General features: G+C 36.4%; 1 protein-coding gene across 1 annotated transcript; it reads right to left on the bottom strand.

Moving 5' to 3' along the window:
- Positions 1 to 6,629: 6,629 nt before the first annotated feature.
- On the bottom strand, positions 6,630 to 14,001 carry LOC107745668 (kinetochore protein NDC80 homolog). The gene is made up of 17 exons (XM_016559592.1): positions 13,790 to 14,001; positions 13,246 to 13,355; positions 13,021 to 13,101; positions 12,740 to 12,866; positions 11,730 to 11,902; positions 11,467 to 11,569; positions 10,659 to 10,748; positions 10,442 to 10,535; positions 9,530 to 9,630; positions 9,098 to 9,242; positions 8,814 to 9,019; positions 7,997 to 8,143; positions 7,822 to 7,911; positions 7,452 to 7,544; positions 7,169 to 7,299; positions 6,986 to 7,088; positions 6,630 to 6,695 (listed from the first exon to the last, which is right to left on the bottom strand). Exons 2-17 carry the CDS (start codon positions 13,332 to 13,334, stop codon positions 6,630 to 6,632), a joined length of 1,839 nt encoding a protein of 612 aa, XP_016415078.1. The 5' UTR covers positions 13,335 to 13,355; positions 13,790 to 14,001.
- Between the last annotated feature and the right edge of the window lie 1,680 nt (positions 14,002 to 15,681).

The following is a 15,681-nucleotide window of genomic DNA, read 5'->3' as shown; positions in this document are numbered from 1 at the left end:
AGTTTGTTTTTACTTAGGCTAGTATTTTTTATTTTGTGATATTGGAATTGGTAACAAGAATTGTGAAATTGCAATGCATCAAAAATTTTGATTGGATAAAAATCCTATTTTAAGCTATATATCATTATTGTGATGGGGGGCCCTGCAGTAAGTCATAGCCCCGGGGCCCAGTGAGGTCTTAATGCGGCCCTGTTTATAACATCTGATATAGTTAAGTAATGTCAAGTATAAGTATAACATCTGATATAGTTAAGTAAATGCCGTTTTCCGAATATTAGCACACGAGCATGATCGTGAATGTGATGTTGATTATATACAGTTCAACCAAGAAATTAATACAAGTGAGTTACATTTTGGACACACTATTTTCTGTTTTTGTTTCACCAACACAAATAGTTCCAAACAAAGCCGGTAAAAAGAACTGTTTTACTAGTAATAATTGAATTAGAGAGCTCTATAATCATAATTGTTACTAGTAAGAATTGAATTAGAGAGCTCTCTAATTCAGTTCTTACTAGTAAGAATGCAATTGCAGAGCTCTCTAATTAAATTAGAGATTTCTTATTGTATTTATAACTAGTTAAAAATAGATTTAGAGAGCTCTCTAACTGGCATTGTTACTAGTAAGAATTTAATTGTAGAGCTCTCTAATTGAATTGTTACTAGTAAAAATGCAATTACGACGAGTAACGCTTGGAATATTTTAAGATAAAACGGCTTGCCATAGCTGCACGGAGGTGTTTATTTCGCGTGAAGGCAGACTTCTGCGATCTTCAGAACATTATGAAAATAGCATTGTGATTGAAGGATAGAATCTGAAGCAAACGGTAAGATTTGCACATTTCTTTTTTATAATATTTTCTCAGTGACAAAGCGCCAGACAATTATTTACACTTATTTACACACACCGTAGCCTAGGCCTATTTCTGATTCTACTATAGCCTATTTAAATATCCTAAACATTTGTTAAATATCCTAAAAACATTTGATTTGTTTAAAACGATTATATACTGATTTGGCCAGTGGAAAAGAAAGAGATCCACTCTATTCTAAAAAGTAAAAAGAAGTATTTTATACAATTTTGTTTTTACATTCATTTTGATATATTTATTCGAAAACAAGACAAGGACAGTGAATGATTTTTAGCAATGTAATGTACCGTACAAATATCATTTTTAGTCCGCATGTCATATTTTCCTAACGTCTTGTACCTTTGACGGTGTTAAACATGGTGTCACGTGGATGGGAATATGCATGGAAATAATATGCAAATGAGGTTATGCATAGTAAAACTAGGCGTTGTAAGCTCCATATATGGTGATTTTGAGGAGGAGACACATGTACGCACAATCTTCCGCTGACTGGGATTTATAAAATAATTTTTGCTCAGGTTCTGGCGTACGCATGGTTTTATAAATCTGAAAACTTTTGTTCATACGCCAAATCTAGCTTTTGTGCGTACGTACACTTTTATAATTTTTGCTCAGGTTCTGGCGTACGCATGGTTTTATAAATCTGAAAACTTTTGTTCATACGCCAAATCTAGCTTTTGTGCGTATGTACACTTTTAGGATGAAATCTACGTAAAGTTTAATACATGAGGCCCCTGGTCTTCATTGAGCATATTGGTCTCTCTCTATGGGGTTTAACCTCTGATCTATAATATATCATTATATATAGATCAATGGGTTTTTAACTGTAATTCCCCTACAATAGTAAAACTGGAGAAGACAATATTATGGATAGAGAACCTGTATTTTAGTCCGAAGGAAATTAAGGATGGATTTGTTTCTTACAAACACGCTGCTTTTCATTCCACAAGACATTAATTGATGGATTGGAATGGTGTGGATTACTTGTGGATTATTGTGATGTTTTTATCAGCTGTTTGGACTCTCATTCAGGCAGCACCCATTCACTGCAGAGGATCCACTGGTGAGCAAGTGTTCCGAGGATGAAACAAACTCATCTACATATTGGATGAGAGAGTAAATTTTCAGCAAATTTTCATTTTTAAGTGAACTATTTCTTTAAGGTAATATACAGTACAGGTAAAATAATTTAAACACAAATCAGTGTTATATGTTCATATATTTATTTGGTGAGTAGACATGTCATAAGCGGGATATTGTACAGTCCGCCAGTCATTACTGCTAAATACCCCCCCCCTCCCCCTCAGGGCAATGCAAGGATGATTTATTTAGTGTTAATGACTGTCTTGACTGTACATTATTGCTTACATAAATCTTTTATTGACCACAACATCACTGCAAAAAAGGCCCTCTTGTGGCCCTTTGAAGTGATTTTTTTTGTCATCATTTAAACCACACTGGCATTGAAAAAGTAAATTATGTAGCATAAAAAAAAATTTTAAACCAGAGGATTTTTCAGCCGGGCAGACAGACTTTACCTGCAAAAAGAAGTCCAACTATTGTAAAAAATATTGATAAAACAAACAGTACATATGAGGACCCAACAACCGTACTATTGGGTAATTTGTAAGGTTGTCCTCCGACTTGATTGATGTAAAATCCAACTGGAAATATGAGAGCGGCCATGCAGAAGAGGACCACTACAAAAAACAAAACAAAAAAAAAAAACACAAAGTTATTTAAACCACTTAACAGATGTGAATTATTTATGCATATCAAATTTTTCTTTAGGTAACATACTTCCCATGAAGGCGATCCAGCGGGCATATTTTGCAGCCTCTCGCCTCCAGTGTGAGATCACAAGCAGGCCACATGTGATAGTGAGTGAGATGATGCCTAAGATGATGAAGAACAGGGTAGTGATCCATTCTGGAGGAAGGCTTGGGGAGATACATACCCTGGTTCGACCATGGATGGTCTGACATTGCTTGACTAGACCAACAGTCAGAGCTCCTACATGGAAAACACAGGATAATGTGCCATGACTATAAACTGTAAAAACAAGTCTTCATTTAGCACCACATAATACAGGTAGGGCTAGAAGATGATAAAACAGCATAAAGGAATGATATAGGATGAGTAAATAATGACAGATTTTTTTATTTTTGAATGCCATGTTCCTTTAAAGGGATTGTTCTCCTCGAAATAAAAATTCTGCCATCATTTACTCAACCTCCGTCCTTTCCAAACCAGTGTGACGCTCTTTTTTTTCTGTGGAACACAACATTTGAAAAATGTTGGTAACTGAACTTTAGGTTTTCATTGACTTCCATTGTATGGACAAAAAATACAATGGAAGTCAATAGGAATGAAACTGTTTGGTTACCAACATTCTTCAAAACATCCGTTTTTGTGTGTGCAGCAGAAGAAGAAAAAAAATGCATACAGGAATGAAGAAAAGGTGACAAAATGCTGACAGAATTTTAAAGTTTTGGATGAACTATCCCTTTAAGCACTTTACAAAAATGCATAATGATGATGATGATATCAATCCTTGCAGTTGCCATTCTACAACCATTTTTTTTACTCCTATGCTACACCACCACAAAAAAAAAAAAAGTATTACGATTGATGTGAATTCCTTCCTGAAACATGGATAAAAACATGAAGAACTAAGAGTTTTCAAAAATAAAGAGTCTCCTCCTATAATATTCAGGATTCCACACTAAATTGCGTCATTTATGTTAAGGAAGAAGCGTGCTTTAGTGCTACACAATCCTCTTGCACAAATACACCAACAAAGGATTCAAATATATCTCAAATCATGCTCTCTTTGAAAGTTTTGTGACTCAAGACATCAGAAAATCTTTCTGAAAAATCTATGTTTTCACATACAATGAAATATAATATATGAAAGACCTAGCCTGTAACATTTGTCAAAGTTTCAATTAAGTAATTTAATTTAACCAGACATCTCAAACAGTCACCAAGTCAGATTAACTTGACCCTGTAAAGCCTGACATATGAAATAGTCCGAAAATAAGTAAAAAAGTAAATAAAGGAGATCTTAACAATATAGCAGACTGCTTACATAAAATGCACATTAAAATGCATATCAGTTGACACTCTAAATCTCCCAATAATTTGTCTTACTAAGAGGCCTTTTACTTGCTAAAAAATTTTTCATTGCTTCATTGTGTTGATTTAGAGGCCTTAGAAATTTGTGTATCAAATATGATACAGTAGGCTTTAGGGTTAAGCTGAGCTACATAAAAGATGAATGCAAATTTAATGTCAGTATCTTTCTGTAATGGAAGTCTGCTGGACACTTCCTAATCTAGTAACACTAATCTAATCCAGCTTTACCGTGGGAAACTCCATTTAAAGTCACTCCACAGGATATCCTGTTGTTTTCCTATACACATCTTTAGAGTGAAGCTGTAAAGCATAGCTATGATTTTATCTCATGTACTCACTTGGATCAGAATCTACAACCAGCCTTGTCAGGCAGTATAGTGCTTTTTTTGTGTGGATAATTTTGAGAAAATAGAGTGTATAAAAAACAAAAGAGTGAATATATAAATATAAAAAGAGTGTATATATTTGCTATTGCAAATGTGTGTGTGTATGTATATATGTATGTGTATGTGTATGTGTATGTATATATATTATATATATATATATATATATACACATACATACATACACAAACACACACACACTCAGAATACAATACAAACAATTCTGAAAAAAATCAGAAAAGAATTCTACAAACAATTCTAAGGACATAAAATATTGATTTGAATTATATTACGGAAAAAGGAGGAGAGCTGGATTGATACGACAGAGATAAATATAGCACAGCTACATAGGTTGCCTGGGACAGCGGCCAATTATACAGTTTAGCATCGTTATGAGAAACATTTTATGAAAATTTAGCAATTGACCCACCAGAATCTAGTATGTAAACAAAGACAGACAGATATATAGATATCTGTTATATTGTGGAGTAACTCAAGTGTTCTTCCAGTAACGTGCTGTGTTTTCAGCATTGAGAAAGCATTGTACTTTTTATTCTCTGCTACATCTCTTTGGGACAAGAAAATAAAGTAACTTGGCTGGTAAACAGCTGTTTTGTGTCACATTTGTTTAGGAGGGGACCTTCTTTAAAGGGGTCATATGATGTTGCTAAAAAGAACATTATTTGGTGTATTTGGTGTAATGAAATGTGTTTATGTGGTTTAAAGTTCAAAAAACACATTAGTTTCCACATACTGTACATCTCATCTCTGTGGAAGGCAATTCCCAACAGACTTCATTAATACAGCAACAAACACACTGAGTAATCAACAACACATTTTGCTTAAAAGCGTTCTTCTGCGCATCTCACTAATGCAAAACATTTAATCACTGGCTTTTATCAGCTAATGCCAGATGCTTTTATATATTTATATGTTCTACCCATAAATGGTTGTGTAGAAAAAGGAAAATAATACTGTCCTATCTTTTTTGAGTACAATGTGTCCAACTGCAGCAGGAAATGCTTGTTTAATGCATAGGTTTAGGTAGGCGTGGTTGACTCTTAAATTTTATAAAGAATATCTCTTTGGATTTGAGACTTTAGTCTTTGCAACTTTACAGATCTTCTTTATGCACCAAGAGCTTGTAACACTTCAAAGAGAAAGGAAAAAATGAAATCGCATCATATGACCCCTTTAAGCCAGAGCCGTTGAATACCAGAGTTGCGACACTCCCATAGGCTTCCATAGGAACTGAGGAATGCGGTAGTAAAGCGTGTCATGGAGCAGCCAATAGTTCCAGCATTGAAGCCCATTCATTTCAGTTCTTCTCAAGGACACTGACTCGCTGGTAAATTGAATAATTTTTTTTTGACATTTTAACGCATTAGTTCATTAGTTCGCGTTATATTTAATGTAATATAATCGTTAGATAATAGACAGTTATACTATAATTGCAGTTAGATAACGTGAGAAACATCTTAATAGCGACCATAACCAAATGCTAGTTGTCATATTTTTAAGTTTTTAGTCTTTCTGCAATATTTTTCTCCCTGTAGGAGGTCGAATGAGTTTCAATGAAGACTGCCCATTCAAGGAATAGAATAAAGAGTTTCGCTGAATGCAGTTGGTTGCCTTGTGTTTATAAACATTATTTAAAAAAATGTTTATTGTTAAATTTTGTATTTGCTTGCCTTTTTTAATATTCACTTATGATGTAGGCTTACGTGAATATAAAATAACACTGGGATGTGAGTAATTAACCTTTTTAAATTTGACATTTAAAAAATCGAAACTTGTAAAAATCGAGTGTTTGATAATGTCTAAAAATATACATTAAGATGCAAACCCGAATAATAAACCTGGACTAGAGCTATAGGCTACATTACACAGCCCATACGGGCATCTAGTGGTTAAACCATGGCATTACATATGAATATTATTTTTCTGACCATCAATGCCTTTAATTTGCCTCTTTGCACTTGCATTTAAAAACGTTTTCTATTTTAACCCTAAATACTACACTAATTGTAATATAAATACTAAGCATATTAGAAAATATTATATTTTAAATGGTCATTAATGAATCATAATTATTGCACATATTTAGTACCAAAAATCTCCTCAAAATATTAAATAGAACTGAACTAAAATATAGTAGTTATTTAATTGATTAAAATGTACACTGTTTGGTCACATCTGACTGATAAGGAGTATGAGAACATATTAATTCTGTCTCTTAATGATCTTCACGAATGACTTCCTTCAGCTTACCAAACCTTTTTAGCTGCTCATTGCAGTGTTTCTAAAAAAAGAAAGAGATGTTTTTGTTTACAGGTAAATTCTACACCAGTATAAAAGTGAACATTTCAGACAATAAAGAATGGGAGGTTATGTAAAGAATAATTTTTATTAGTTATTTCGGCTACAAGTCACATTCTATCTGCTTTAAATCAGAAAGTGCAGCAAGATAATTAATAATTAATAAAATTTGCAGGCAGTGTTGATAGATCTCGGTGTTCAAAATCTTCCAGCTCATGTAGCACATATAAAGTCAAGATGTTTCTGGTAATTGCGAGCAAAAGCATCACATACTTCAACTGCACACAGGTGGTTTGCTGCGGAATTGAGGACATCAGTCAGATTCTTGGACACCATGCGGTTCTCCTCATTAGTCTCCTGCACGACCACGTGATACCTGATGGAGAAGTTCAGATACATGTAAAAGAAGATGAACAGGTGGCGCATTAAGAATGAAGTGGATGCTCAGATGCTCACTGTTGTTGGGCAGCTTTGAGTTCCTCCTCGGATTCCTCGAATCCCTGCATCACGTTCTTTTCCAAACGCTTCTTGTGAGCTTCAACAGAGTCCACCTCAGCTGCCCACTTCTCCTCCTCTTGTGCCATTTCCTACACACAGCATAACTAATTCAATCACATGTGCTGAGTGACCATTTCAAATGTGTCACTTCTGAAAATCAATTAAAAAGCCCATGAATTCAGTGAACATACAGGCTGATATTTTTAGCAGGTTTAACATCAGAAATACTAATGCATTGTACCTGCATGTCATGCTCAAGCTGTTGGTCGACTCTGCGAATCTGTTCCTTTATATGCTTGATGTCATTCTGCTTATCAAAGATGTTGGACTTCACCTAATAAACAGTTGGAATGGTGATATGCACTACAACTATTTACAACATGTTACAATGTGAACACCATAAATTAAACACTGTTATAATTCATAATCCTTTGGCATAAATGAGTGGAATTCATTGCGAGCTGCTCTGAAACTGGGACTGTAGAACATGAAATTGTGCTGCATTTGACTTGCAGCGCTCAAGCAAGAGTGTGATTCCTGTTTCATCCACAAATTTAATACCATTAATGCTTAAAAGATAAATTACAAGAGGTCGAATGGAAGTCTCGCACCTGTTCAACAGTCTCTTCCAAACTCAACTTCACATTGGTGAGTCTGCTGTATTCATCCTCCACATCTACCATCATGTTCTTCAGAGGGTTCTAACAGAGTTAAGAAAAGAATAATTAAAGTCCTTAATCGTTACAAAAATGAAGCCTCTTTGATGGACAGCTGTAGCGACGGTACCTGTATCTGTGTCTTGTACTGCGTGATGGTTGTGGCGCTGTAATCTGCTCTGATCTCAAAGTCATGACCGCAGGCGTTCTCTGCTGACTGCGGGATGAGCTTCAGCTTACGACCCAGTTTATTATACTCAGCAACCATCATCTCCGCCTGCAACAAAATGAGAAACATTCTATTGTTTACATGTGTTAGACAGCATGTTAACAGCTAGATGGATCCAACTGATTTTTTGAACCTTAGAATTATTAATAGAAACCAAGCAATTGTCATCAAATCTTTGAAAGACATTAATTCTGTTTGATACTGTAAGATCTAGTTCTACTTTGCTTTCTTGAGCCACTAATTTCTTCTGTTATAGTTTCTGCTGGTTTATCTATCATCTTTTTCAGATTTATGTACACGGCAAGTAAAAACAAACTGTGGTTGGTCACTTTACATGTCAGATGCATTGTATCTTCCTCGTTTAACCCTTATGCTGCACTGAAGTTCTTTTACCGAATTTGTTCGATCAAAAAAAATGACCAGCCTTTTTAAAAATTGCTTGTAAATTTCTCATTATGCTATATTAACAACAAATCTCAGATTTTCCAGAGAGGCCACAGAGAGGAGTTTGAATGAGAGTAAAGTAACGTAAATGACACCATAAGTCACATGACAATATGGTACTACGTCCGGTTTTCAATCGTACTACACATATTCGTACTATATAGAACTTTTTTTTTTTAATGGTCACTAAGGCAGTACTTATACAAATTAGGAAAACTATTCAAACAGTATGCGATTTCAGATCAACTGGCTGGGACATCTGTAAACCCCTGACCTTCTCTTTGGCTTTGGACAGGTTGACCTCCTCGTTCCACACCAGCTGCTCCGCCTCCTCTAGACTCTGGTTTAGGCTGTGAACGGTCTGCTGCAGTTCATTCCTCTCTCTGTTAATACGCTCAATATCAGCTGGAGTGAACTTCTGATTCTCCAGGATGTGCTGCAGCCTCGTCCTCTCCTGCTTCAGACCCTCCAGCTGCATATCTGCACAAAGAACAGGGAAATTAAGCAATTGAACTCAACGTCAAGGCATTTGCATCTGCATCTTGTAATCTCTCTCACCAGCAGCCTCGAGCTCCTCAGCTAGTACAGCAGCTTTATTCTCCAGTCCAGTTTTATGAGCCTCTAGAGTACAACGATAGTTCTGCAGCTTCTGCAGATCAGCCTGCAATCTGAGCTTCTCTGTCCTCTTCCCTGCTAAACGATCCTGTCAACATACACATAGTCCACACATTAGTGTAAACTCCTTTCTTTGTATATGTAAGACCTTAAATGTCCTGTGTCACATCTACCCTAGTACTCACAATACATAATTTTTTTCTTTGTTATATCTGGGATCATATACATTTTTGGCATTTCATGAAGGTGTTTGAGAGAAGCCCAGAGGGTGTAATTCACAAGGTTGACTGACTTGACTATTATTTTAAAATTAGTAGATTCTGGTAAGTAGTAATCCTCATTAGAAATGACAAGGAAACACATGTACAGACTCACAGTTTGGCTTTCTCTTTCAAGTCTCTCCACATGCTCCATCAGCATTGCATGTTTCTCCTGCAGGGACTGTAACAGCGCCTCATCCACATTGTACAGCTTCCCTGAGAGAATCCAGAAAATGTATTAACCATGAAACTGTATTTTGCATTAGTTATAAAAAAATATATTTTGTAAGATCGGGGTTATTAAAAACATAAGACATATTTTTGGTTTTAGTGGCTAAATGCAAGGTTTATACTTTATACCACACGGAATGCTGTAGAAAAGCAATGTGACATACATCTGGGAGTAACGGATTATCAAAAAAGAAAAAATACAAGGCGATGACTTATCGCATCGGTTGTTGATTGGATTTTGAGACGTGGGTGGGTGATGCACTCAAAAGTGGAGCAAGATTAACACAAGTTTGCAGAGAGTTTATATAACATGCAGTTAGAAAATACTTTAACGGTTTAAATTTAAACTAAAATTTGGTACATAACAAGTGTTAAAGGATAGTCCACCCAAAAATTCTGCCATCAATTCCTCACCCTCAAGTTGTTCCAGGCATGCATTAGTTTCTTTCTTCTGCTGCTGAGATGACATTTTGAAGAATATTGGTAACCAAACAGCTGCTGGTTCCCACCGACTTCCATAATATCGGGGGAAAAAAATACTATAGAAGTCAATGGCTACTAGCAACTGTTTGGTTACCCACATTCTTAAAAATATCTTTGTGTTCAGCAGAAGAAAGAAATTCAAGATACAGGTTTGGAACAACTTGAGGGCGAGTGATTGATGACAGAGTTTTCATTTTGAGTGAACTATCCCTTTAATTTAAGTTGTTCAAAAGGTCCAAAAAAAAAAAAAAAAGTACCCCATCCAAATAAGCCCAGTTTACACTTTTGACCATCGCACTGCAACATGACTTACTTAGTTTATTAACATAGTCGGCATCGTCATCATCAAATGTATCTGCTCCCTGCATGAACTTGTTGTAGGTGTCAGAGCAGTACTCCATCAACAGCTACAGAGTTAACACAGCACATATACACAAATTTGGCAAATGTGTGATATCTACAATTCAGAGGAGTAAAATATACAAAATGACTGCTGAAACGGTCAACGCTGACTTTGTCTCATTAGATACCTTGTTGTACTCGGCCCCATCTTCTATATCACACGGTTCATCTGAGAAGTCAGAGAACAGCAGGCTCTGCTCTCTCAGACCACCGAAGAGCTGCAGAGACCAAATCTACATGTCAGGCAATGCTACAATGTTTCCTATTGCATGTAACTGGTTGCTTACTTCCCCAAGACAAAAGAGCCCACTCCATGTCCAAAGCAATTAGAACCTATTTTAATCAATCAATGCTGTCTACACTGGATGAGTAGCTGACAGTAAATGGAAGCCTGTTTGATTTCTGACATACACTTTCATTAAAAAGACTTTTATTCAGCAAGCACTCATTAAATTGATTAAAAGTGACAGTAAAGACATTTGTAATGTTTCAAAATATTTGTATTTCAAATAAATGCTGCTCATTTGAACTTTCGATTCTTCAAACAATCATTACATATTAAATATATTAAAACAGAAAAAGTCATTTTAAATTGTAACAGTATTTCACAGTATAACTTTTTTTTTTTTACTATATTTCCAATCAAATAAATGCAGCATAAGTGAATTTTGAAAACCAAAAATCTCAACCCCAAGCTTTTGAATTAGTGTACATTTATGAACATTTGCTTTGACATCCAGTGTAGAGAGCCTCAAACGGTTCCGCCCCGTGTAGACTGTGAGATAAGGATTTGAACGAACCCTTAACCCCAAGTATGAGCAATAGTGAAAGTGACACTGACTGGCCATAATTAATTAATAGGTTTCCCTTATATCATAACAGTTTTATATACAGATTATAGATCACATAACCCTGTTAAAGGTCTGGAGAAGTCACCTTGACCGCGTCGATGAGCCAGATAAGAGCTCCAAGAGCCTGAGGCCAGGTGTGAGGAGCACCAATGGAGTACATGGAGCTTTTTGAGAGCACAAACGGGTATCTGAAACGAAACCATAACCATATCTTAGTGACTAAGACAGATTACAGGATGGTTAATCAAAACGTGTTTGACATCATACTACTATATTTTAACTGATTCGTAAAGCATGTATTAATGCATTAATATAGTTGTGCTTTGTTCTTTCATATTGACTCATTACCCCAGATCTTTGAGCATTTTTGGGATCTCCTCCTCTACTTTGGCAGTGGGCATCTGAAAGGATGGTTCCAGTAAAGTGTAGATGAATTCAAATATCTTTAAAAACTCTTTTGTGGATGGAGACTGGAGAGACTTCACTGTGACGCTGCCTGGAAAGCCTCGCTCCACCAGGAACTAGAAATAATGAGAAAACATACTCATTGTAACCAGGGTTTTGGTCCAATTAATTTTTTATTTTTCTTGCTGCTCATGATTACAGGATAGTTTTTTTGACTGCCTAATAAAATAATTTTCTAACTGAAATTTATACATTTAGAGCTGAAAATAACCAGAGCAATTTATGCTTACTATGTTTAAAAATCCATTTATGGTGAAAGCCCTGTGAAACTCCCATGAACCTTCTATAGCGGTGTTATTTTAATAGCATTAATATACTATTACAGTTTTTGTTCATTTTTGAATTTGATTTTTTTTATATATTAGTTAAAATTTTAGACATTTTGTTGGGTTTTTAGTCAATATAGTTTTTTTTATTATTATTTAAAGAATTTATCCACGTTATTCTTGTAATAAGAGTGGAAGCGGCCATTTGTCATTTTTATGGGACTGGCTTCCGGTGTCATCTGCGTCCAGCTATTTTTAGCTGAACAAAACAGCTCATTTGGCTGCTTGACATTGCAAATTGGTGTGTCTTACCTTATTATTTTAATGTATTATCTTAATTATGAACACTGGTTTGTAGTACAAACAGTTTTACCGTTTACTGCACGTTGTTATTCTTCTCGTTATTTCCCTATAGCGGCTAATGAACAGGAAGTCTCGCCCATAGGCTTACTTCTGTGTTGAAGAATAAGGTGGATAAGTGCATCTATAAAATTTGAAGATTTCAAATTTCAAGGTAAATTTGGCCATTCACATCCAATAAAAAAAAAATTTTTTAAAAGACATATTAAAATTATTTTTGTGCTGTACTGAACCCTGCAATATTCTTAAATGTACACAATTTCATACTTCACAAAGCTGCTTGATACACTGTTGGACAAAAGCTTTGTCATGTAGGGGTCTTGGGTCCTTCATCTTCTCTGGGCCCCCGTAAGCCCCAAACATGCTGTTCCTCTGGCCACCTGGCCCGATGCCTCTGTGGTGAGGTACAGAGAAGTGAAGACATACATGATTAACTAATTAAGATTTAAGAAAACGCTGTATGGCATCATTAAGGATTATAATGCACAATGACAAATCACAAAATCATGATCATGCAACATTTGTTTAACTTTCATTGTCAGACTCACTTTCCAAAAAAGCTTGTTCGTCTCTCAGATGTGGTAGACTGAGGTTTAGGTATGTTCAGCTTGCCAAAGACATTATCCTTACTGTAATGAAATCAAAGTCGATATGTTATATATTGTAACATAACTCATGTATCCTTCTGAAAGCATTTTAGGACAACAAAACCACATCAATGTGTACTCAACATACTCTCAAGTCATATAATAGAAAAAATAGATGGGATGTACTTTTGAGGGGTGGCGTTGACCAGACTCGCCCTTTGCTCTGTCACACGCATGGGCATCTCAGTATATCTGCTGCTGGGTCGCCGACTCATTTTGACCTTTATAAACACCCCCTTCACATATAGGACAGATAAATTACATTATTACCTTATTATACTGATAACATTCAAGATTCGAGAGAGCTTTAACTATTGTCTAATGTCTATTGACTATAGCATGAATGTGTAAAAACAAAAGTACGCAGATAATTTACACTAAATACTTTACATTTTTCAAAGCAAAACTATACTGTAATTGTACTATGTGCCTAATATGTTAGCAATATAAATGTGTAGCTTGTTTACACGTGTGGAAAATAAGCAATAAACACACACACACAGAGAGAGAGAGAAATAAACGCCAACAACCATCTAAAAAACTCGAGACATAAACAAATAACAAATGTTACTAAATAACGTTACATTAAATTGTGTTAATTGAATAACGAATGAAGTAACGTTACTTATGTTAGTAACGAAATAAATTAGAATTTTGCACCGAACAATACCTCCGATATAAACTTCAGCTGATGGACGATTCTCGGGTCATAAAAACTACACTCCAGAAATGTATATTAGCATACTAAATGTATAAGGTTGTAAAGTATACTACAGTGGGATATACATGTACTTCGCTATACTTCTTCCGTCGATACTTCGGTTGGATTTTTTAAAAATTCCGCGAACGCTGTTCAACGGATATCTCGGATTACGTCACCACCTCCGTTTGAGCGGCTGAGCGCCGTACTGCCACCTGCTGGTGAGGCGGAGACTGTGCTGCGCATCAAGACTGAAAGTTCAGTATACAATAAACATACTTTTAGGATTTAGTGTCAATTTTGCACCTAACCCAGTGGTTTCACTTTAACTTTTCGCTTTAAAATGACAAACATTCGTTACTATACATAACTAAATGAATTACTGTGTCCACAATATATGTAAACCGTATTATTATTCAACATAAATGCACAGATTACAAAAAATATCTACTGATTATCCAACGACTATAAAAGATCATTTAACCCAGTGGTTCCCAAACTAGGGGGGCGGCTGCCGTGGCAAGGCTGAGGGATAATGTACAGTCAGCAGATTATTTTACACATTACTCTGCCGGGTGATAAAGACTACACTGCTTATCATTGCCTGCTGAGTACATAATTGAACGCAAAATATTAATTTGACATTTTAATTACCTCATCATGACTTACAGTACCCGCTTGAGCGCTCCGTTATCAGTTGTAGCAGTTGTGGCTGTATCAATAACAGACCACTAGATGGCGCGATTGAAGAATCAGAGTTGTATTGCAGGGAGCCATGTAGAAATATAAATGAACGATGCATGGTTCTGCTCTGAGTAAGTTACAAGCTTGTGAAAATACTGCCAGTGCCAGGTAAACGTAAAGCAGATTATGAATATACTTAAGATTCACCAATACCAAAACAACGTGTCTACACCAGACAAGAGCGGCGCGACATGACAAAAGCAAACAGAACATAAGTTATGAATATAACTATGGATCTGTGAGACCGAAGGATGACCGTCACTACGGTCTTAATAGAATGATAACCTTCGTTCCGCCTTCTCATGCCCATGACACTGGAGGTGGAGCTTCCTGCACTATAAACAGCTGCCACGGGCAGCCCTGTATCAGTCGAATCAGGTCTGGAACCATGGCCTTCCTGGCCAGCGTGGAGCCACCATCAGCACACAGTAATGACCCTTGATCCTCTGAATGACTTGAGGAATCAACAGAAAAGGGGGAAAAGCATACAATAATCCTGTTGGCCATTCTTGAGATTTTGAGAACACCTAGGCCAGAGCAGTCCTCCTGTACTATAAGGGAGTACCATTCCTGACCATGAGTTGGATGCATAAAAATTTACCTGGGCTTCCCTATAACAGGTTCAAATTTGACCCACTATTTTGGGTGTAAGCGCCACTCTCCTGGGAGAGGCCCAGTCCTGGACAGGATATCAGCTGCCACAACTTGGATGTGAATTTTTCTCAGAGATGCTAGCCAGGGCCGTGCCCAAGTCAGTAGCTACTTAGTCACCTGGAGACGGCACAGCGTAGTGACTTTGTCCCACCCTGGTGAATTATGAAACACCACAGAGGTGCTGTCTGTTCTCACTAACACATGCTTGTGATGAATGAACTGTAGCAACCCCTTAAGGCCAAGATAAACTGCCTTTAGTTCGAGCACATTTGTGTGTTCCAAAGACCAATGGAGCTCCACGTGCCCCTCAATGACCAGCCCTCCCAGACAGCTCTCCAGCTTGTCAGTGATGCATCTGTTGTGATCACTGCTCTTCTGTGAGGAAGAACTCAGAGTGCACAATAAAGTTTTCGTGCACTATATTTCAAGTGTTCTGAAGCTTTTCCATAGTTTAATGTGAGGTA

Source organism: Sinocyclocheilus rhinocerous, unplaced genomic scaffold, assembly GCF_001515625.1.
Source record: "Sinocyclocheilus rhinocerous isolate Xijiao unplaced genomic scaffold, SAMN03320098_v1.1 scaffold768, whole genome shotgun sequence".
In the NCBI taxonomy this organism is placed as follows: Eukaryota; Metazoa; Chordata; class Actinopteri; order Cypriniformes; family Cyprinidae; genus Sinocyclocheilus; species Sinocyclocheilus rhinocerous.
Note: the sequence above shows the minus strand (reverse complement) of the source record. Positions and strands in the feature narration are given on the sequence as shown.

Excerpts from the sequence above, each read along its gene's own strand:
- LOC107745668 (XM_016559592.1), bottom strand. The coding sequence starts at position 13,334 with ATGAGTCGGCGACCCAGCAGCAGATATACTGAGATGCCCATGCGTGTG. Across the intron at positions 11,570-11,729 it reads AAAATGCTCAAAGATCTGGG|ATACCCGTTTGTGCTCTCAA; the intron begins GTAATGAGTCAA and ends GTTTCGTTTCAG. Across the intron at positions 7,545-7,821 it reads TGGAAGAGACTGTTGAACAG|GTGAAGTCCAACATCTTTGA; the intron begins GTGCGAGACTTC and ends ACTGTTTATTAG.